Below are 23,620 nucleotides of genomic sequence, written 5' to 3' on the forward strand. Positions count from 1 at the left end.
GGGGATTTTTTTATATACAGGTTTCTATCTCCAGTGCTACATTTTATGTCTTTGAAGTAACTCTAGAAGCTGTGCTTCACATGTGAGTGTGGCTCACATAACAGACAGTACTTGTTATTCTAGCCGTGTACTCATCTGACCTTTATAAGGTTGTTACAATGGCTGCCCAATAGGTTTATTGTTTGATGTCTTGTCAGAACTTCATAACGAGCACAACAGTTTTGTCCTATATAAACTGTCCTTCCCAAATCTGTTGCAGCATCTAGCATGTTACAGATACTGTGACTGAAATAAAATGGAAAATATCAGTAACCCTTCCCAAAATGTAGCTGCCTCTCTGCCATTTCTTCTTCTCTGCCATCATTCTTATGCCTCATCTTTTTCTTGCTTTCTTTTGCTAAAACTAGTCTACCATATAACATAGTGTAACTTGAAAAAACCCTCAGCTCATATTCAATGTGAGGCCCTTTTATGTTTTAAATGTCCTTATGGTGGGGCTAGGGAACAGTGTAGTGTAGGAGGCAGTTTTAAAGCAAGTGGGTTTTTTGCAAACAGCAGGGCGTAGCATGCCAGGAAGTATTGCTTTTTCCCCCAGTTGCAAAGTTCTCTATGGAACTAAGGCTTCACGCTCCACCCTATAGTCTGAGCTTCATGGCAAGCATAAGACCCAGCTGCTTGGATGCTATTTTTAGTAGCTCATGTTGACTGAAGGGCTAATTTCCATGACTGTTAAAAAACACATTTCTTGCTAAATAACCAAAGTCCACTAAATCCTCTATTACAGCAAAGGAGTTAGCCTCTCTACCTAGGTTTTAATCCATAGGAGCAGAAGAGAGGGCCTAATTAGGTGAGGCTGTCAGGCAGTGCCACTGATGATCTCCTGGGTCTTTGTTGCAGACAGAACAAGCGAATGAAAAAATGAACGCCAAGCTAGAAGAGCTCAGGAAGCATGCAGCGTAAGTTTCCTACCAGATGTTTGTGACCTATACCACCTTAGTACATAATCACGGACCCACTGGCCTTTGCAGTATGATTAACCCTTGGGTTCCTTTGCTTGAATTTTCAGCTGCAAAGTGGATCTTCAAAAGCTAGTGGAGACTTTGGAAGACCAAGAATTAAAAGAAAATGTAGAGATGATTCGTAACCTGCAGCAAGTGATTACCCAGCTATCGGTAAGCCAAGTAGGGACAGTGTAAACAGGCATATTGCTTTCGTTTGTTTCTCTTGATGCATATAAACATGTCTAACTCTGCACCTTTTGCTGAAACAACTAGATTGTGAGCTGTTTGAGGACAAAGATCATGGATCATTGGATATGACCTGAATATTGAATTAGTTAAATCAAAACCACTCATAGATTACACGTGCAGTGGCACATTAATATTTCAGTATTCTAATCAAACACTGGAAGCAGCAACACTGGTGCAAAATTGCCTGGGTAGCATGAGCAGCAGTCATTGATTTGCTGTCTTTTCGGTGTAGGCTAACTTAGTAAGAGGCCTTATACCATACCCCAATTTTAAATAAGCTGGGCTCTGACAGATAGCATAGAGCCTCCAGGGAATACCGTAGCTCTCTTTTATAACCAGTAATAAATTAGTTTGAACGATCATTCCACTATAAGTTCACATTTTTATTTATAGAACTAGTATAGTAGTTGTGGGTGGGTTTTGTTGGGAGGGTGGTTGTTTGTTGTTTTTCCCAGAAGAAACATTCTTACAGTCCTACCATCCTAAAAGCCTCTTTTTATTTTTGGTGTTCCTTCTCTATCCTAGTACTTAAGCATAGATATTTTTTTGAAAAATTGAAATCATATTATGTTATGGGGTCATGGTTGGTAAAGGGGTTACGGTTTGTTTTGTTCCATCTATACCCTCTTGTTTATTATTCTGAAGCAGTAATGTGTATGTAAGTGCCTGGTAGTAATTCCTAGGTCTGAAACAGAGGTTTCAATTTTACCAGAACAGTGATTGATTCTCTACCCCGGGTCTTGCCCAGTGTTTTCTAGAGTTGTCAAAAGGTTATCACAAAATCATCCGCATCTCTATTTTACTCTTAAAGAGTCAGTGAAAAAAATACCATACAATATTGTAAGGGAAATGGTTAGGATGGCCAGTTCAAGAAATTAAATGAGTAAACTTCCAAAAGACTAGAAAGCAGTGTTTTAGAATAAGTAGTACTGTACAAAATTATTACAGGTAGTCCAAGATGACAGTTCATTTTCCTAACAAACAGGCCATAGTAATTGAGAATCTGAGCTCCAAAGCCAGACAAACCCTGGTTTGAATCCCATTCTGCTACTCACTAGCTGTGTAACCTTGCTAAGTACTATATTGATATTGAAAGAAAATAATCCAAGTGACTCAAATCGAGGTTAAAGGCATTATTCAGCTGATGTACTCAGGGATCACCTGAACTCCAAATAACTCCCCGAGTTGAAATAGGATTGGAGTTTCATACAGTGAGAAGGGAGGGGTGTGATTCCTTGTGGTTTGTCTCAGTTGGCAGTTTTTGTTGTTAATTGCTGTGAATCTTTTGGTTGGAGGATGCTCCAGTTTTCATGCTTCTTGCTCAAGAACACTGGTGCAATCCCATCCTGATAAATGTCCAATTATTTTCAAGAGTTGTTCTTGCAAGCCTTGGTGTTTGTCAGTTTGCCAAGGTTCACAGGCGGGAGAGGTGGCAAAAAACCCTCTCTCATGTCTGTTTTAATCCTCTTACATTAGCAATATGAGCAAAGTGTGGTGGGAGCCCAAAGGAAGGGGTGATTAACTGCCTAGAAAATTCAGGAAGAAAAAACTGGGTCCTAAAAAATGAATAGGACTTTGCCACACAGACAGAGGGGAAAGGACGATCTATATAGAGGAAAAGGTATATGCAAAAGCAAAGAGGTATGAATGTTTAGAACATGGTAAGAACTTCATTGTGGCTGAAGTATAGAATGTGTGCTAGAGAATGGCTATCCACAAGGTTAAATTTCACCATCTGTAATCGAGGTGAAGCATCTTATATATGAAAACTTTGTGTGAACTGCCTCAGAATTGAGATAATCTAGACTGCAGAACCCTACTGGAGCCAAATCTTATAAGATCAGAAAAGAGTAATCCAAGGCACCATTGTTCGTGGCCACCACACTGATCTTAAAGGATTCCACACCACCTCTTTGAGTCACATGGGAAAGATGAAGAAGGAAACTAATGGAACCAAGTTAACAATATAAGAGAAGGCATATCTTCAGTGAGGATCTGGCAGTATGACTGGTGCCTGGCATGACTGTGGAGGAAGTTGCTAGTGGTGGCTGGCTCAGAGGAACTCTAGAGAATTGCTGTGTCTGTCACTAAAATTCACTTGGCATGCGTAGCAGGAGGGTGCTAAAGATTGCCACAAGCTGATAAAGTCCCTGGCTTCCATCCACCATCATGGTCAGGTAGAGTAAACCCTTTTACCCTGGGCTCCTGCTGGACTCTTGAATCAGAGTTCTCTGTGTCTATTGTTTGGAGACCCTCCCAGCTACATATTTTTTTGGAAATACACAACAATGTATCCTGTGGCTTTTACTGAGACTCACTACAGTGAAAGCAGAATGTTTTAAATGTAAGTGCTTGTGCCCTTCATTCTGGATTAAAACTATTTTTATTACAAGTGATGGTTGAACACCCTCTTTTCAGTTATGAAGGCAACCATTGTTCCTGGACCTTTCTCCTAGGGCTTTAAGTGCTAAACTGTACTATTTCTTCCTTTAAAATATAATTCAGGCAAACCTTGTTGCAGTTACCTGTGAGGAAATTCATGCAGTCCTTTCAGTTCCCACAAAATCAAATTTTTTTTGTTTTTACCCCTTTCTCCAAGACCAGTTCCATAAAAAGCTTTTTGCATGCCCAGTAATGCTATTGCCTACAGCCCACAAGCCCAAACTTCATTTTGGAGGGTATTACTGGTTAATGTAGCTCAACGTACCTGTTCCCGTAGTAGTCCTGTTCCCCTGACCATCACCTTCAGCAAATCATGTCTTTTTATTACAAGAGGTTCTCAGTAGCCTTAGAATGAGGGAGAAAGGCTGTTAGATTGAAATAAATCCTATTGTTATATATTTACATTTAGGATTATAAAGGCATAAACCTGCCATGTTCATGTAGAACGTGTCACCAAAGCTTAAACCTTAGCATTGTGAAATTTCACTGGGCCAAAAGGTAAACCCACAGTAACAACATGTCTTCTTCAGGGCATGTTGAATCGGATCTACCTGGATCCTGACCCTCTGGAAGGTCCTAGAAAAAGTCTCCAAAAGCCAGTGTCATAGGCCCTACTAGTCTAGGATAGGTCTATAGTCCTTTTACTGAGACTTACTGGGAGGGAGAAAAGGGTAACCATTAACCTATAATACATTGAAGTGCTCTGTTTTTTAAGAAGGATTTAGTATGTCCTGCCCTTGGAGAATCACCAGTAGTGTAAATCATGATGAGAAAGGATGTAGGAATACTGGGGCTTCCTTTGAATTCTCTTTGGGTCTCACTGGTTAGGAATTTCTGGGCAGAATAAGGGAAATGCTTTACAAACAGCATTTACTAAGGGCCTTTTTTTTTTTTTTTTTTTTTTTTTTTTGCCACACTGTGTGGCATGCGGGATCTTAGTTCCCCGACCAGAGATCGAACCCGTGCCCCCTGCACTGGGAGCATGGAGTCTTAACCACTGGACCACCAGGGAAGTTCCATTAAGGGCCTCTTTCACTTCTTGCCTTAAAGGTACTAAGATTCAAGTTTCAACAACTATGTAATGTTTCACTGGGCTGGTGCCGGGACTCCCTGTGCTAACCCTAAATTCTTTCCTTGCTATTGAGCCAATAGCTCTTTCATCTATGACCTTAATCATATGACATCCTGGAAATAATCCTTTCTTCCCAGGGCTTTTCAGAATCACTTAAACAGAAGTGGTAATCTTTATGTTGCAATGCCAAATAAAGCCTAAATTCCAGTGGGGAGAACAGAGCTTGCTCATATGAGAGCCTATAAATAAATTAGTCCTAATAAGTGGTTTTAGGTTTCCCTTTTAGGTGGTTGTTGTTCTAATGCTCAAGAAAGGAATGTACCCTTCCCTGGGAGGGAATCAGTGCTTACCCTTTCCCTTCAACTAACCACTACCTCGAGTAGCTGCATATGATTGGTTCCTATGTATATGAGGGACAGAGTCTGAAGTGTGTCTGACTTAATGAGCACATTTTTCTGGGGCATTCACCTGTGGCGTTTATTTCCTTGTAGAGTGGGCTCTTGCTACCTTGACTGGATATAAGATAAAAATCAAAAATAATCCTTTATCCTATTCACTTTTCTGCTGCATTGCCTTTATTTGCTATGTCTGGTCTTAGGATGGTATGTCCATGAGAACTGGCTAGACCTGTACATTATAGAGGTAGACTTAGTGGTAAAAAACAGAAAAAGAAAGGGTAGAGTCTATAAAGTGGATTGAACTTTGGCCTGCTGGAATGGCTGTTTCACTCTAGCCCAGTGAACTCTGGCAGGGCAGGAGAGGTGCAATAAATATGTCAGTGGCCACATGACCCTATTTTTACGAAGACTGCACAATCAACCTTTATACAAAAGACAGACCCTTGAGAAATAGGAAGTGGAAACATGGTTGTTGGGGTATATGTGACTACAGAATTGGTCCAACACCTTAAATGGTCTCTATATACACTTGAAAACAACTAAATAACCCATATAAAACCCACTAGTAAGCTCCTAAACTGAGATATCATTTCTCATTGCAGGATGAAACTGTTGCTTGTATGGCTGCAGCTATTGATACTGCAGTGGAACCAGAAGCGGTAAGTAATTGGCCCCTTTGTGTAGAACCAGGAGCTTTAACTGTGCCATTTCTTATGATTTATCACTCACCTGAGGAAGAGACTCCCTGATTGCTACCATCCTCCATAGAATGCCTTGGAAATCCAGAAATCTTGAGTGTAAAACTCAGTTAACTATAAAATCCCTAACTTGGATAGTATCTCTCTCTAATAGTATAACTGCTAAGCAAAGCTTCTCAGGGTTGCCACTTTCCATATTTGCAGTCTGGCTTACTGATTTCTTATTAGATGCTAGTATTCTGCATCAACTGTCTAGCACATTAAGACAAAGAAGGAAACAAATTAGGAAATTATGGCAAAGTCAAAAAAGCATTAGAGAAGAAATGGAAGAAAATTTTTTCTCAACATACGTTTCTGTGGATGCAGTGGTTAAGGGCTAAAAGAACCAAGGAAAATATTTTGAGCATTCAAGTTGCAAGAATAGATAAAATGTGTTAGATATTGGCTGATGGCTATAGAGCAGAGTCAGAATGAAAGGATGGACAGTGGTTTGCTTGAGACAGCTTTTTCTCCCTAAAACAAATATATGTTGGTATTTTTTATATTCTGAAAGAAGAAAGATAGGAGGTAAATCAGGTGCCAGAGGTCAGCTCTGTGAGAATAAATGAAGCCTCTTCTCCATTTCCACCATTACCAAAGTGCCATTTCCAGAGCCCTCTCTCCTCTAATAAGGTGAAAGTAAGAAGTGTTGGCCAGGGCTTCCCTGGTGGCGCAGTGGTTGAGAGTCCGCCTACCGATGCAGGGGACACAGGTTTGTGCCCCAGTCTGGGAAGATCCCACATGCCGCGGAGCGGCTAGGCCCATGAGCCATGGCCACTAAGCCTGCACGTCCGGAGCCAGTGCTCCGCAACGGGAGAGGCCACAACAGTGAGAGGCCCGAAACTTGGTTCACTCTAAAAGAATCAGTTAAAGGATATAAGAAATAAGGTTCTTGTGAGAGCAGAGAAATAGGTTAGCTCAATTTACTTCTGATGTTTAAAGCAAATGTTTGAGAAGCTACAGTTTTAAAAGAACAGAGGTACTTAAAAAAAAAAGAACAGAGGTACTGATAATGGAGAAGTGGCTGTGAGACTTGATGAAACAGTGCCTAAGGAACTCCAATTGCTTTTTCCTCTCACAAATCATTATACTGCTCTTTTCCAGCAAGTGGAAATCAGTCCAGGGAGCAGCAGGTCTTCTGATGGTTTCACCACTCAGCATGCTCTACGTCAAGCTCAGATGTCTAAGGAGCTGGTTGAGTTGAATAAAGCCCTTGCACTGAAAGAGGCCCTAGCCAAGAAAATGACTCAGAATGACAGCCAACTACAGCCTATCGAGTTCCAGTACCAGGTACAATATTTACTAGGGCACGTAATGTTCATGTCTACCATCTCTCTTTAGTAGTATGGGAAGAAAGCAGGCACACCGTTTTTGATGATGACAAGGCAACATAATGTGCATAGTACAACTGGAGTTGTACTGCTGGTTAAAAAAAGGATACATTCGGGCTTCCCTGGTGGCGCAGTGGTTGGGAGTCTGCCTGCCGATGCGGGGGACACGGGTTCGTGCCCCGGTCTGGGAGGATCACACATGCCGCGGAGCGGCTGGGCCCGTGAGCCATGGCCACTGAGCCAGCGCGTCCGGAGCCTGTGCTCCGCAGCGGGAGAGGCCACAACTGTGAGAGGTGTGCATACCGCAAAAAAAAAAAAAAAAAAAGGATACATTCAGTATAAAGAAACTGTAATTTTCTTTCATTTAATCTAATACCTTACTTATGCAACAGGTATTTAATAAATAGTTAGATAATGTTATAATAAATGTGGTCCCTACTTGTAGAGAAATTTTGTTCTAATAACTATACTGGGATTCTAAGAAAGGTACATCTCTTAGTAGACAGTCTGGGTTATAGTGAGAATTATGAAGACACTTGTAGTGGATGTCACATGACTTGGCAAATGGCTAAACTGCTTTTCCTAGTGGTAGTCCTAAGTGGCCCTTGCTAATTAATAATCAGGTCTTTACTTAAAGACAAGTCTTGGGCTTTTAGGTTGTCCACAAGGTTACCCTTGCTCCAGACCTTATTTTCCCCTGTAGCCCGGTATTTCCCATCCACAAAGGGATGTTAGCAGAACTGGTAGGGGGAAGGGTGGATTGCTTTCCCATTCAGCTATATCCTATCATCCCCAAAGTCCTATATGCTGTTCTCGACAAATCCCTGTATTAGTCATACATTTCTACCACCAGTTCCCCTAAGTTTTCAGAGTAAAAACAAGAAAAGTGTTTCTCCTAAATAATTTTTACTTTTTTTTCCATAGGGCAGAAGTTGCTTCCAAAATAATAACTGAGTTGCCAGTAGAGGTGTTATTTCCTTTTTGTTATCACAGTCTTAACTTTTTTTTTCAGTCTTAACTTTTTTGAAACTTATTTTTTATTTATGTCACACAAATGCATGTATATCATTTTTACAGGTCAAATAGTACAATGCTCAGAAAAATAAAAGCAATCTCCTGCCCTACTACCTTCTCTCCTATTCCCTAGGTTTATAGTTCAAGTTCTTTAAGCTGTTTCTTCTGACATTTACCTCCAGATTTCTAGATAAGAGTTGGTAGTATAATTATGTTACTTTAAAATTTTTGGACATTTTCAATTGACTTCCCACTATGGGAGATGGGAATATAGCTCTCTTATACATCCCCCCCATGCACAGTGCCTCACCTCTATCTTTCAAAATGGTTATATCACACTTTTTGATTAAATGAATATTTAGTGTTTAAATTTTATGATTACGTAAGTTTTATAACTGAGCCACATAGTATACTATGATTCCATTTCCTTTCTTATACAGCCTTTTGCATTTCCTGAAGTTAATTTTGGGAGTTCCCTGGCGGTCCAGTGGTTGGGACTGGGGGCTTTCACTGCTGTGGGCCTGGGTCCAATCCCTGGTTGGGGAACTAAGATCCCTCAAGCCATGTAGCATGGCCAAAAATAATAATAATCATCACAATAGTAATAATAATCTCATTTTTTCATTTACTTAGTCTGCTATTTACCTGTCAATAATTTATCTCCAAACTTCTTAACAGAATTATAAAACTCCTCTCAGTAGTCAAACATACCAGGTAATTTATCAATCCATTTCTTTCTTGAAGACAACCCTCTCGGAATCTTTTGTTCTGGTTTGCTTTCTCTAGGCCTACTGCTCAGCCATCAGCCTGGGACTGTCGTCCTGGGAACCTGCTTCACTTCTCATCTCTGTATTGAAACCGATTCCATGTCTTCCTCATTCTTGGGCTACTCCTTTGTGTTGGTGGAGTACAACCCAAACAGCTTTCTGAGAAAGTGTACATGAAAGGAAAATGTTTTAAACCATTGCATGCCTGAAAATAGCTTTTTGTTGTTGTGGTGGTGGTGGTGGTGATGGTGGTGTTTCTTACACTTGTTAGTTTGGCTGGGTTTAGAATTCTACAGTGGAAATCGTTTTTCTTCAGAATTTTGAAGGCTTTGCTCCATGGTCTTCTATTTCCAATGTTGCTGTTTAGAAGTCCATTATAATTCCTGATTCTTTTTATTTGACCTGTATTTTCCTCCCCTCTGGCAACTTTCAGGATCTTTTCTTTATCCCCAAGTATTCTTTAATTTCACAATCATGTGCCTTGGTGTGGATCTGTTCTCACTTATTGTGCTTGCTGCTTGGTGGGTCCTTTCAATCTAGAAATTTGTATTCTTCTTTAGTGGGAAGTTTTCTTGTATTATTTCTTTAATAATGCCCCCCTCTCTATTTTCTTTGTTTTTTCTTTTCTTTTTTTTAGTAAATTTATTTATTTTTTTGGCTGCATTGGGTCTTCGTTGCTGCACATGGGCTTCCTCTAGTTGCGGCGAGCAGGGGCTACTCTTCACTGTGGTGTGCAGGCTTCTCATTGCGGTGGGTTCTCTTGTTGTGGAGCACAGGCTCTAGGTGCGCGGGCTTCAGTAGTTGTGCACGCGGGCTCAGTAGTTGTGGCTCACAGGCTCTAGAGTGCAGTCTCAGTAGTTGTGGCGCACGGGCTTAGTTGCTCTGTGGCATGTGGGATCTTCCTGGACCAGGGATCGAACCCCTGTCCCCTGCATTGGCAGGCAGATTCTTAACCACTACGCCACCAGGGAAATCCCTGTTTTTTCTTTTCTTGCACTCCTCTTAGTCAGATATTGGATCTCTTAGATTTAGTCTCTGCTTTTCTTATCTCCTCTCTCCTATTTTCTATTTCTTTGTCTTTTTATTCCATTCTCTGGGAGATTTCCTTGCACTCCTTCTGGTGAATTTTTTTATTTGTCTATTTCTAAGATTTTTTTAAAATTCTCTAATTGTTCCTTTTTATAGCCTTCTCTTCTTTTTTTTCATGGATGCAGTGCTCATCTCTAAGGATAGAAATTAAATTTTGTTGAAGTTTTCTTCTTCCTGCCTTGCCTCTGTTTCGTTCAAATTCCCCTCTTTAGTGTGTTTGATTTGGTCTTTCATGTAAGAAGCTTTCTTCAAATTTCCAGTGATCTTTGGTTGTCCATTCATATTTAACAGTGAGACACTAATAGCCAATAGGAAGTTCTGTATGCATAGGTTTCTCTGGGCTGGTCAGTTTCCAATAAAGAAATCTTTCATTCTCTTGCCTGGAGTTGTGTGGGGAGAGTAGTAATATGCCCTATTTCTGGTAACTCAGAGGAAATGAGGGAGTTGAAGTCTCTCCAGTTATATACAGACTTTTATTTAATTCCCTATCAGTAGTATGTTACTTTATCCCTGCCTTTTGCTGTGTCTGCTGCCTATGAGTCCAGCCTGTCAGGTTCAGCCTCTCCAGAGAGGAAACCTCTTCTCCTCTTTGTGGTGCTATGGTACAAATTAGCTTGTTACTTCTTGACATTTGTCCTATAGGAGTCATAGTTTAGCTTTTTCTACTCTAATTCAGTTACCACTTATCCAAAATATTTTCCTCATCCAAAAAAGTTTGTTTATATCTCTTGACTGCTCTCTTCATCCTTATTGATTTATACCCTTTTGGGAGGTCATTTTAGTGGGTTTTCAGGAGAGAGCAAGTTAAATACATAGCTCAATCTTCCATACTAACAGGACATAAAATGCAGCCTTTTTTAGGTTGAATGTATTTTGGCCTTTCCAGGATAAACGAAGGATTAACGATAAGGCTGAGAAATTATTCCTCTCTTCTTGTACTCTTGCCTAGAAACGCAGGGACATATGTTCCCCCAGTGTACTTCTAACCCTATGAGGGGGTGCTAGTAATGATCTATAGCTATAGCTGTAATAAGATAACTTGTCCTTTTTTTCCCTTGGAATCAAATATGCTTGAGCTTCCAAACCTTAAAGTTAAAAGGAAATAAATTCTTAATGTTAACAGTACCTTTTAATCACATGTAAATGTCTCTCTTTTTCTAAGAAATAAAGGTAATTTTTTGTTCTAAACAATATTTTTCCTATCACTGTAAAGAATTGCTATAGAAAAATCTGAGGAGGTATAAGTTCTTGTTAGTGAAGACTACCATGAATTATAATAGCCCAGGAGTCAAATATTTGAATAATTTCCCTTGTGGAGCCAGTGAGACTATTAACTGAATGTGGCATACATAATGAAGAGATACTATTTTTTTACCCATCCCATTGGTAAAAATTTTGAAGTGTAGCAATATCAAATGTTCACAAAGGTGCAGGGAAATAAGTACTCTCATACATAGCTAGCGAGAGTGTAAACTGGAATAACCACTTTGGGGGACAATTTGGCAGTATCTATTAAAATTGAAAATGTGTACCCCCATGACCCTGTAATCCACTTGTCTCTACCCTAGAAAAACCTTGCACGTGTTCACAGAAGGCATGTACAAGAATGTTTCATTATGGCAACAAAAAGAATGAGATAGATCTGTATGCACTGATATAAATAAACCTCCAAGACCAAGTTTTAAAAAAAAGGCAAGTTACAGAATATTATCTACATATAATGTAACTCTGTTTATCTTTAACATATTTCAGTAAGTACACACATACACATATATATATGCACATGTGTGTGTATATATTATTTTAAAGTCTATTTATTTACATATATTATTATATATTCTAGGCATTTACCACAATATACTTAGTAAATACACACACACACGGCATTTACATTTCTATGTAAATGTCTAGAATATGTACATGTCCATATACATAGTATGTAAGTGTCTAGGGAAAAAGTGTCTGGAAGATCTGGACCAAGCTGATGACAGTGGTTACTTCTGGAGAGAGGACTGGAATTTTGGCAGGGGTAAGGAAGTCAAGGGGACTTGCCCTTTATATGTATTATCTGGATTATTTTTTACAAGAATGTTTTCATGTGTTACTTCTATAAGTACACATACACACACACACACACACACACACACACACACACACGTTATTGCCAGTTTAAATATACAGGGTATATAAAGCAGTGAGATTGGTTTCATTGATTAGATTGAAATGACTAAAAGTATACTTCATGGAAAATAGCTCTTGCCTATTTAGGTACAGCCCCACCTAACCTGCCTCTGCTTCTTTTTGTCATTTCAGTACTGGTCTAAGGCCCTCGTATAATCTTCTTGGCTACCAACCACTCATTCAGTCAGTTTCCTTTAATCTTTTTTTGGTTATGAGAACAGGAAGGAATCTGTTCATTGAGTTTTCCCAATCTTGGAAAAACTACCAAACTTCAGTTTCTAGAATTTGTTTTCTAAGTGCATGCAGAACTGCAGTTGCTATTGAATGCATACGTTTGAAAGTTCAGAATATAAGAATGTTTGTGCAGCTCTTTACAGTTTACAAAGTATCTTTACTTTTTATCTTATTCAGTCTTCCCAACAACCCTGTGAGGTAGGTGGTGTTAGTTGTTTACATAGATAGGAAAACTCTCGGGGGTCCCCAAGACCACCCCCAGGTTCAATGATTCACCAGGAGGACTCACAGGACTCAGTGTAAGATTTATTACAGTGGAAGTATACAAAACAAAATCAGCAAAGGGAAAGAACACATGGGGCAAGGTCTGAAGGAAAACAGGTGCAAGCTTCCAAGAGTCTTCTTCCGATGGAGTCACATAGTATGTACTTAATTCCTCCAGCAATGGGTTTTGACAACATGTGTTGTCAAAATGTTGTCTATCAGGGAAGCTCCCCTGAGCCTAGGAGTCCAGGATTGTTAGCAGCAGTAATTCATGTAGGCATTCTCTGCCTAGCACATACAAAAATTCTAGACTTCCAGAAGGAAAGCATGTGTTCAGGATAAATCATTCTGTTTGCACAGTTTAGGCATAATGAGCCACTCTTATCAGTTAGGAAATGGTGGGAATCCTACCAAAATCCAAGATCCCAGACATGAGCCGAGGTCCAACTTGCAAGCCAGGTCTGTTTTTAGGATATCAGTCTCAGGCCTGCCACAGTAACTCTTGTTTGCATAGAAACTAAGACTAAAAGAGATGAAATGGCTTTCCTTAAGTTGTTTAGATAGAATGTGCTGGACTCAAGGTTTAAACCCAGGCCTTTGGATTCCAAGTTCATACTTTTCCCACTATATAATTTCATTCTCCATCAAATCAAGTACAAATGCTTTTAGTGTGCAATCGAAGTGGTAAAGTTGAATGCCTAGTTCCTTAAGACATGAGATGTTGAAGTGATTTTCTTGCTTTGCCTTTTAATGTTTTCTTTCTCTCGACCTATAACGTTTCTAGGATAACATAAAAAACCTAGAATTGGAAGTCATCAATCTGCAAAAGGAAAAAGAAGAATTGGTTCTTGAACTTCAGACAGCAAAGAAGGATGTCAACCATGCCAAGTAAGAAAAAAGTCAATACTATTATTTCAAGTCCCAAACTGTGTATGAAAAGCCATAGACGAAACAGAGAAGTGAAAGAGCCATTTCCTGCCCCTACAGGATTTAAACCTAATTATGGAGAGGAGACCTAAAACAAAAGAAAAGCTAAGGAACTGAGATTTTAAATAACATCTCATGGTGACAGTAAAAGAATGCCATAACACAGCATATGATTAGCAGCCAAATAAATTTCTTAGGCAGTAATGGCTTTAAGAGTTCAGAGGCAGGAGATATCAGTTCAGGCTGGCATGATCAAGGAAAGCTTTATAAGAAGTTAGCATTTGAGCTGTATTTTGAAAGGTTATCAGACCTACCAGACAGCAAGAGTTTCTTTGTCCCTGTGCTGATGGTAAATTAGTTTGTGAATAGAATTAATACTCAGGCTAGCAAATGAAAAATCAATCTAGCCATCCCTTAGCCGGTTAAGAATAAAACCAAGACAAATTACCAGAATATCCTACACTCCCTTAGACCTTTGCCTTTATTGGCTATTCTACCTTCTTTTTACTTAGTGATTCTGTTATATCTCTCTATAGTATCTAAAGTTCATGTTCTTAAAAGTTATGTTGAATGTTTACTTTCTATCTCAGACTTGTGTAACAATCATCGGAATTATTCCTTAGGCTCAAGTGAAGTGAAATGCCTTCAAAGAACCATCCTTTTAACGCAGAGTGGTGAGAGAGTAGTGTATTGAGGCAGCTACATTGTTACTTACGCAAAAAATTTCCTTTACTCTTTAGCTCCCAGTGTTGAGATGGTTTTGGTTGTTTGGGTGGGATTCATTATTTAAAGATGGCTATGTGACTGGCCGCCTATTTTATATATATCAAGGTTGTGAACCTGGGAGTCTAATATTATGTCTTTTGGAGTCAGACTTTGCTGCTGCTAGTCCTCATTCCTACAACATCTGTGTTTAGGTTGAGTGAGCGCCGCCGGAAACGTCTCCAGGAGCTAGAGGGTCAAATAGCTGATCTGAAGAAGAAACTGAATGAGCAGTCTAAACTTCTGAAGCTGAAAGAATCCACAGAGCATACCGTCTCCAAACTGAACCAGGAAATACGGGTAATAAACTCTCATCCTTGCATTTACCCTATAGAAACTTACAAACATAGGCGTTTTATTTAGAATTATACTACAGAGGTGTTTGCAGGTGAGAAAGTAGCAGGCAGGGCCCATCATTTCAAGTGTTTGAATCTCTACAAATGTCCCTTTTGTAGGACATTGTGCTAGCCATCTAGAATCTGAATAACAAAACTCTGCTTTGACATTCAGAGTTTTAATGTTAGATTCTCTGAAACCAAAGGGCGAGGATACCTTAATATTTAGTGGTGACATTCTGACCACTTTCCATGATCATGTGGAATAATTTTGCAAAGTGGTTGCAAAACAACAGATACATAGAGAAAATTTTCAGTCATTGAATGTTCAACTTCTGACATGTACAAAGTGGTGGTTACAGGTCATTGTACTGAAACTATTCGAATACAGTGGTTGCTAGGTAGATTTGTCCTTGAGACTTAGTAAATACTTCCTTGAAATTTCATTTATATGCAGTGAATTTAGGGCTGGATTTAGCTTGTAGGTACATTTTTTCTATTATTTCTTCAGAGCGTTCATTTGTATAGTCTATGCAAGAATAGCAAGTGGTATTGCAAACGTAATCAGAAAATCTGTTGGCAGGCTTCTCAGCTCAGCTCTGGATTTTTTTCTCTCTTCTTAATGGTTAGTCTATCCATCTGTACATCAGCCCAGAATAAGTGCAGATGACTACTATTCGTGCTGGTTTTTGTTTCTACAGGTGATGAAAAACCAGCGGGTACAGTTAATGCGTCAGATGAAAGAGGATGCTGAGAGGTTCAGACAGTGGAAGCAACAAAAAGACAAAGAAGTAATTCAATTAAAAGAACGGGTAAGTAACTACAATTTCTCAAAGTCCTACCTAATGAACCCTTTTCTGGGCTGACTAACATTAAAGCTTCTCTTCAAACAGCTGGTATCTCTAAATATATGATACATTCATGAATTTAACAACTATTTATTAAACGTCTACTACGTGCAAGATACTATCCACTAGATACCATGGAAAATAGAAAGATGAGTAGTATATGTGTTTTGCTCTTGAAGACTATCTTGTCTAAAGGGGAAAATGAGACATACGCATGATTTTCTTCAATACATGAAATAAAGAGACTTGTGCTTTACAAATAGTCTAAAATACCAATGTAATTAAGAAAGGGAAGCACACTTCCAGTTGGACTGAAAAGACCTTGAACAATAGGGAGGATTTTGATAGAGATAAATGCAGGCATTCCAGATAAATGGAAGAGCAGGAACAAAGACACAGAGATGACAACTTTGTAGGAATAGCGAATGATCCAGGTGGGATGAAAGATAGTAGGAGAAGATTCCATTGGAAAGACAAGTTGAATCTGGATTGTTAAAGATCTAGGAAGTTTGAACTGTATTTTGTTAGCAGTGTAAAGATTTTTAAGGTTTTTGAGAAACAAAGTGCTATCAGCAAAGTACTGCTTTCCAAAGATACATCTGGGAGTCAGGTGTAGAACAAACTGAACTATTGAGAAACTGGAGGCCAGAACACAAGTTAAGCAGGTATTGCGTCATCCAGAAAGATAATAAGGGCCTGAATTCGAGTAGTAACAATGTTCTTGGAAAGAACATTGGAAAGGACATTAATTTGGGGTAATTTTTAGAATTGGCCAGAATGTGATATGTTGGGTCAGGAAATGAGAGAAGTACTTCAGGAATGGTGACATGAGGAATGGTGGCATGAGGAGCTTTGTGGACTCTCTTCCCAGCAAAAGAAGCACAACTGGTGAAATGTATTGTCCTAAGGGCATACAGCAAGGAACCGATTATTCAAGGAAATCTACTAAATCTGAGTAAGAACAACAATAGTCTGTGGCATATGAGCCACGACCAACTCTCTCCCTTCATCCCCCTCAGCTCCATGTTGCTGAAGCTTTGTTTCAGGCAAGAGCAGCCAAGAGATCTGGGGATCCCTTCTTCCACCTAGCCTCCATGCAGAGGGTGGAAGCTGTATCCCTGCTGCAGAAGACCAGGACTACTGGGGTCTGACTACCATAACCCATCTAATCGTAGGATGTAGGTTCCATGTCAGGAGACCAGCCAAGAAAAATAGGGTATGCTGCCACTGGCCAGCATCCTACTCATAGAACAGAGATGTCACTCAGAGAAGTGGGCTTCTGTCCCCATCCCCAGGTCCTAAGCAGTGGTGCAGAGGATTCTGCCCAGGGGGAGGGGCAGTCCATAGGAATGCAGCTCTCCCTAAGGGGACTGACTTTATTTGGGGACAGAGTCTGGGGAAGTTAAAACCTAAAGGTGCTGTCAAAAACAATGGAAATTTTGATGGTGAGCAATTAAGAGGAGACTGGTAGCTCCATGAGAACAATAAATGAAACAGCAGTCAAAATATTCAAAGATCTAATGACTGAAAACTTTCTAAATTTGATGAAAAACATTAATCTACACATCTAAGAAGCTCAATCAACTACAAGTAGGATAAATGCAAAGAGATCAACACCCAAGACACATCATGTCCAATGGTTGAAAGACAAAGACAAAAAACTTAAAAACAGCAAGATAAAATTACTCATCACATACAAAGAAATCCCAATAAAATTAACAGCTGAATTCTCATAAGATCAGGAACAAGACAAGGGTATCCACTCTCGCCACTTCTATTCAACATTGTCCTGGAGGTTCTAGCCAGAACACTTAGGCAAGTAAAATATATGAAAGGCATCCACATTGGAAAGGAAAAAGCAAAACTATCTCTATTAGAGATGACATGATCTTGTATGTGGAAAATCCTAGAGAATCAACTGAAAACTATTAGAACTAATACATGTGTTCAGCAGGGTTGCAGGACATAAGTTCAATGCACAAAATTTGGTTGTATTTCTATTCACTAACAATTTGAAAATGAAATTAAGAAAGTTCCTTTTATAATAACATCAATAAGAATAAAATACTTAGGAATAAGCTTAACAAGTGTAAGACTTATACACTAAAAACTACATCATTGAATTAATTAAAGATCTAAATAGGGCTTCCCTGCTGGTGCAGTGGTTAAGAATCCACCTGCCAATGCAGGGGACACGGGTTTGAGCCCTGGTCTGGGAAGAGCCCACATGCTGCGGAGCAACTAAGCCCGTGCGCCACAACTACTGAGCCTGTGCTCTAGAGCCTGCAAGCCACAACTACTGAGCCCATGCACCACAACTACTGAAGCCCGCATGCCTAGAGCGTGTGCTCCACATCAAGAGAAGCCTCCACAATGAGAAGCCCACGCACCACAATGAAGAGTAGCCCCCACTCGTCGCAACTAGAGAAAGCCTGCACGCAGCAATGAAGACCCAACACAGCCAAAAAATAAATAAATTAATTTTTTTTAAAAAGATCTAAATACATGGAACAATAATCCATGCTCATGGATGGGAAGACTTAATATTCTTAAGTTGGAATACCCCCTCAGATTGATCTACAGATTCAACACAATCCCAACCAAATTTCCTCTAGCTTATTGGTAGAAATTCACATGCTGATCCTAAAAGTCATATGGAGATGCAGGTGACCCAGAATAGTCATAACAATCTTGAAAGAGAACAATACATTTGGAGATATCACATTTCCTGATTGCAACACAACCATCACCTCACATAGTTACCCGTTCTTTTCAGTGTAGGGAGAACACTTAAGATCTACTCTCCTAACAAATTTCAAGTATACAGTATAGTAATATTAACTATAGTTACTATGCTATACATAGATCCCCAGAACTTATTCATTTTATAACTAAAATTTTGTACCCTTTGACCAACCTTTCCCCATTTTCCTCACTGCCCCCATCCCCTCCCCAGTACCTGGTAGCTATCATTCTACTGTCTGGTTATATGAGTTTGACTTTTTTAGATTTCACATATAAGTGAGATCATATAGTATTTGTCTTTCTCAGTCTGGTTTATTTCACTTACCACAGTGACCTCCAGGTTCATCCATGTTGTTACAAATAGCAGGATTTCCTTGTATGTGACTGAATGATATTCCATTGTATATACAGTTGACCCTTGAACAACGTGGGTTTGAACCGCGCGGGTCAACTTATACATGTATTTTTTTCAATAGTAAATACTACACTACTATACTATCCACAGTTGGTTAAATCCATGGATGCAGAACCACAGATATGGAGGGCCAACTGTAAAGTTACACATGAATTTTCGACTGCATGGGGGTTGGCACCCCTAACCCCACGTTGTTCAGGCGTCAACTGTATACACGTACCACATTTTCTTTATCCATTCATTTGTCAACAGCTTAGGTCAACTTAGGTTGTCAACTTAGGTTGTTTCCATATTTGGTTATTGTGAATAATGCTGCAACGAATATGGGAATGCAGATATCTCTTCAAGATACTGATTTCATTTCCTTTGGATATATATATACCCAGTAGTGAGATTGTCAGATCATATGGTCTTTCTATTTTTAATTTTTTAAGGAACCTCCATACTGATTTCCATAAAGACTATACCATTGAAAGACTCTTCAGTTACATTATAAGGTTTTATTTTAGCTAGCTGAATAGCAATAAAAAGTCTGACTCTTTTCTTCTCAGGACCGTAAGAGGCAATATGAACTGCTCAAACTTGAAAGATGCTTCCAGAAACAGTCTAGTGTGCTCAGACGTAAAACTGAAGAGGTAAGAAAATCCAATCTGCTAGGTCAAGTGTATTATCACTTTCAGGCTTGGATGATGGCAGAGGAGTATCCCTTAAATGAGCCAGTGTCCTGAGAAACCAGGGATAACAGTCTTGACCAGCAGTTCCTGAGTCTTGATCCCTGTTTGTCATGAGCTGTCAGCAGATAAAAACCTGATGAAAATGGCACTATTCAAATAAGGATTTTTTCTAATTGGACTTGCTTCTTTCCAAACAAAACAAAACAAAAAGAGTAATTCTGATATATGACATTTCCAGACGCTTTCAATCTGCAGTGCTTCCTTGAAATTGTGTGCCTCCCCTAGGCTCTAACGGAGTAGCTGTTCACCAGTGTTATGTACATGGAGACTTATAAATGTAGTTCCTATAAGAATTCAAACCCATAGAATTTTTTATTTTTCTTGACTAATATGCTAGAAATTAGAATGTTCTTTCTTTTTTATTATGTTAATATAAATTATTTTATTGAAGTAGAATATATATACCTAAAAAGGGCACAAATATTATGTACATCTCCATGAGTTATTCCAAAGCAAAAAAACCTGTACAACCATCAACCTAAGACAAACAAGTCACTACTAGAACCTTAGAACTTCATCCCCACCCCCACCTGTTCTCTCTCCAAATGACGAGTCCTTCCCTCTTCCTCAGAGGTAACGACTGTCCTGACTTCTAACACTACAAATTATTTTTCCTGGTTTTGAAGGGAATTACAGAGAATGAAGTGCATCTTGTTTCTTTGATTTGGTAGTAGAATTGTAATAAACACCAATGCTGTTGCACGTAGGGGTGGTTTGCTCTGAACTTGCCTTTCAGTATCTTTTGGCACAGGTACGTGAGCATTTCTGGTGAGTTATACCTAGGGGGGAAATGATGAATCACAGGGATTGTGTATGTTCAAGTTTAGTTAATAATGACAAATGATTTTCCATGGTGTTTGTACCAAAGTTTACTCACACCAGCCATGGATAAGAGTTTCAGTTGCTCCATATCCTCACTAACCATTGTCAGTCGTTTTATTTTTCACCGTAGCCACTCCAGGGTTTAAGTAAAAGCATCTCACTGGGTTCTAATTTGTATTTCTCAGATGATTAGCTGTATGAATCATCAGATACATAATTAATGAAGAATGTTCTTCTTTCTACCCTTCAATTCAACATTACTATGAGCCATTTTTATTTAGGCAGCAGCTGCCAACAAGCGTCTCAAGGATGCTCTCCAAAAACAACGAGAGGTCGCAGAAAAGCGGAAGGAGACTCAGAGCCGTGGAATGGAAGGCACTACAGCTCGAGTGAAGGTATGGACAACTTGAACTGCCATTTGTCTTATGTACATTGGGAATAGGAAAAAATGGGAAGTAGCTTTCTTTTCGTTTAGAAGTAAACACTACAAAATCTGGAGTTCTACCTGAAAGCATTATTTCCTAAAGATATGATTATCTCTGAACGGTTGTTAAAGACCATGAGTAGTGAACCCTTTCTATCCCTGCCCCTGTTCAGTTAATTTTTAAAGTTTTATTGAGGTATACTTGACCTACAATAAATTATACATATTTAAAGTGTACAGTTTAATAAGTTTTGACACAGACATGCGCCCATTAAATCATCACCACAATCAAGATAAAGTCAATGTCCATCAGGACCAAAACTTTCTTCGTACACCTTTGTAATCCCTCCCTCCCCTCCCCAGTCTATCCCTCTACGCCCCATCTCCAGGCAGCCATTAATCTGCTTTCTGTCACTGGATTTTCTACATAGACGATCACATCATCTGCGCATAGGGACAATTTTATTTATCCTTACCCACTCTGTATGCCTTTAAAAAAAACTTTCTTGCCTTATTGTACTTGCTAGAACCTCCAATAAAATATCGAATAGAATAGGTGAAAAGAGGGCATCCTTGCTTTGTTCCCAATCTTAGAGAGAAAGCATTCAGCCTTTCACCGTTAAGTACGATATTAGCTATAGGTTTTTTGTATATGTTCTTCATCAGGTTGAAGAAGTTCTTGTCTGTTCTTAGTTTGCTGAAAGTTTTTATGATGAATAGATGTTGGATTTTTTCAAAAGTTTTTTCTGAATCTTCTTGAGCTGATCTTATGGTTTCTGATCTTTTTGAGATAATCTTCTTGAGGTGATCTTAAGATCTTATGGTTGGTTGGTTTGTTTTTATTCAGTATGGCAAACGACATTGATTTTTTTCCAACTTATTTTATTAAGGTATAACTGATGTACAGTAAGATCTACCCTTTTTACTGTAGTTCTGCAAGTTTTAACATCATATACAGGTGTATAACCACCACCACAATAAAAATATAGAGTAGTTCTATATTCCCCTATAACACTTTGTAGTCAGTTTCTCCCACATCCATATGCTGGCCCTTCACAAACACTGATCCCTAGTTTTTGGTGATCATGAATAAGGCCACTATAAAGGCATTCACATACAGGTTTCTGTATAACAAAGGTAGTCATTTCACTTGGGTAAATACCTAGGAGTGGGATTGCTCGGTCATATGGTAAGTGTATGTTTAACTTTATAAGAAACTGCCAAGGGACTTCCCTAGTGGTCTAGTGGTAAAGAATCCACCTTCCAATGCAGAGGACGCAAGTTAGATCCCTGGTAGGGGAACTAAGATCCCACATGCCGCGGGGAAACTAAGCCTGCACACCACAACTACTGAGTGTGCGCACCTCAACTAGAGAGCCTGAGTGCTGCAAACTACAGAGCCCATGCGCCACAACTAGGGAGAAGCCCATGCGCCATAACTAGGGAGAAGCCCATGTGCCACAACTAGAGAGAAGCCCTTGTGCCTCAACAAAGAGCCCGAGAGCTGCAACAAAAGATCCCACATGCCGCAACAAAGGTCCCACATGCCACAACTAAGACCTGACACAGCCAAAAATAAAATTTTTAAAAATCTAATAATATCAAAACAAAGAAGATATACAGACTGCCAATAAACACATGAAAGAATGCTCAACATCATTAATCATTAGAGAAATGCAAATGAAAACTACAATGAGATATCATCTCACACCAGTCAGAATGGCCATCATCAAAAAATCTAGAAACAATAAATGCTGGAGAGGGTGTGGAGAGAAGGGAACACTCTTGCAGTGCTGGTGGGGATGTGAATTGGTACAGCCACTATGGAGAACAGTGTGGAGGTTCCTTAAAAAACTACAAATAGAACTACCATATGACCCAGCAATCCCACTACTGGGCATATACCCTGAGAAAACCATAATTCAAAAAGAGTCATGTACCAAAATGTTCATTGCAGCTCTATTTACAATAGCCAGGAGATGGAAGCAACCTAAGTGTCCATCATCGGATGAATGGATAAAGAAGATGTGGAACATATATACAGTGGAATATTACTCAGCCATAAAAAGAAACGAAATTGAGCTATTTGTAATGAGGTGGATAGACCTAGAGTCTGTCATACAGAGTGAAGTAAGTCAGAAAGAGAAAGACAAATACCGTATGCTAACACATATATATGGAATTTAAGGGAAAAAATGTCATGAAGAACCTTGGGATAAGACAGGAATAAAGACACAGACCTACTAGAGAATGGACTTGAGGATAAGGGGAGGGGGAAGGGTAAGCTGTGACAAAGTGAGAGAGAGGCATGGACATATATACAGTACTAAACGTACGGTAGATAGCTAGTGGGAAGCAGCCACATAGCACAGGGAGATAAGCTCAGTGCTTTGTGACGGCCTGGAGGGCGGGATAGGGAGGGTGGGAGGGAGGGAGATGCAAGAGGGAAGAGATATGGGAACATATGTTTATGTATAACTGATTCACTTTGTTATAAAGCAGAAACCAACACACCATTGTAAAACAATTACACTCCAATAAAGATGTAAAAAAAAAATAAATAAAAAGTTTAAAAAAAAAAGAAAAACTACCAAATTATTTATCTAGTTGTTCAGTGCTGGTATATAGAAATACAACTGATTTTTGTATATTAACTTTTATCTTCTGACTTTATTAGTTTAGTGGCTATTTTGTAGGTTCTTTGGGACTCTCTACATAGACAATCATGCCATCTATAAATAGTTTTATTTCTTCCTTTATAATCTATATGTCTTTTATTTATTTTACTTGCCCTGTTGCATTGGCTAGGACATTCAGGATGATGTTGAA

At 39.2% G+C, this 23,620-nt stretch overlaps 1 protein-coding gene across 1 annotated transcript in view; it reads left to right on the top strand.

The window, feature by feature from the left end:
* KIF4A (kinesin family member 4A) overlaps positions 1-23,620 on the top strand; it is a gene marked incomplete at its 3' end in the record, with an annotated part of 126,179 nt that overhangs the window by 71,904 nt on the left and 30,655 nt on the right. Inside the window, exons 11-19 of the mRNA XM_079910802.1 lie at positions 898-956; positions 1,067-1,172; positions 5,765-5,821; positions 7,004-7,189; positions 13,564-13,667; positions 14,624-14,768; positions 15,505-15,615; positions 19,363-19,446; positions 20,649-20,762. Of these exons, the coding sequence (XP_079766928.1) occupies positions 898-956; positions 1,067-1,172; positions 5,765-5,821; positions 7,004-7,189; positions 13,564-13,667; positions 14,624-14,768; positions 15,505-15,615; positions 19,363-19,446; positions 20,649-20,762 (966 nt within the window). The remainder of the gene's footprint in view (positions 1-897; positions 957-1,066; positions 1,173-5,764; positions 5,822-7,003; positions 7,190-13,563; positions 13,668-14,623; positions 14,769-15,504; positions 15,616-19,362; positions 19,447-20,648; positions 20,763-23,620) is intronic.

The sequence above is a fragment of the Stenella coeruleoalba genome, assembly GCF_951394435.1.
Source record: "Stenella coeruleoalba genome assembly, chromosome: X".
NCBI lineage: Eukaryota > Metazoa > Chordata > Mammalia > Artiodactyla > Delphinidae > Stenella > Stenella coeruleoalba.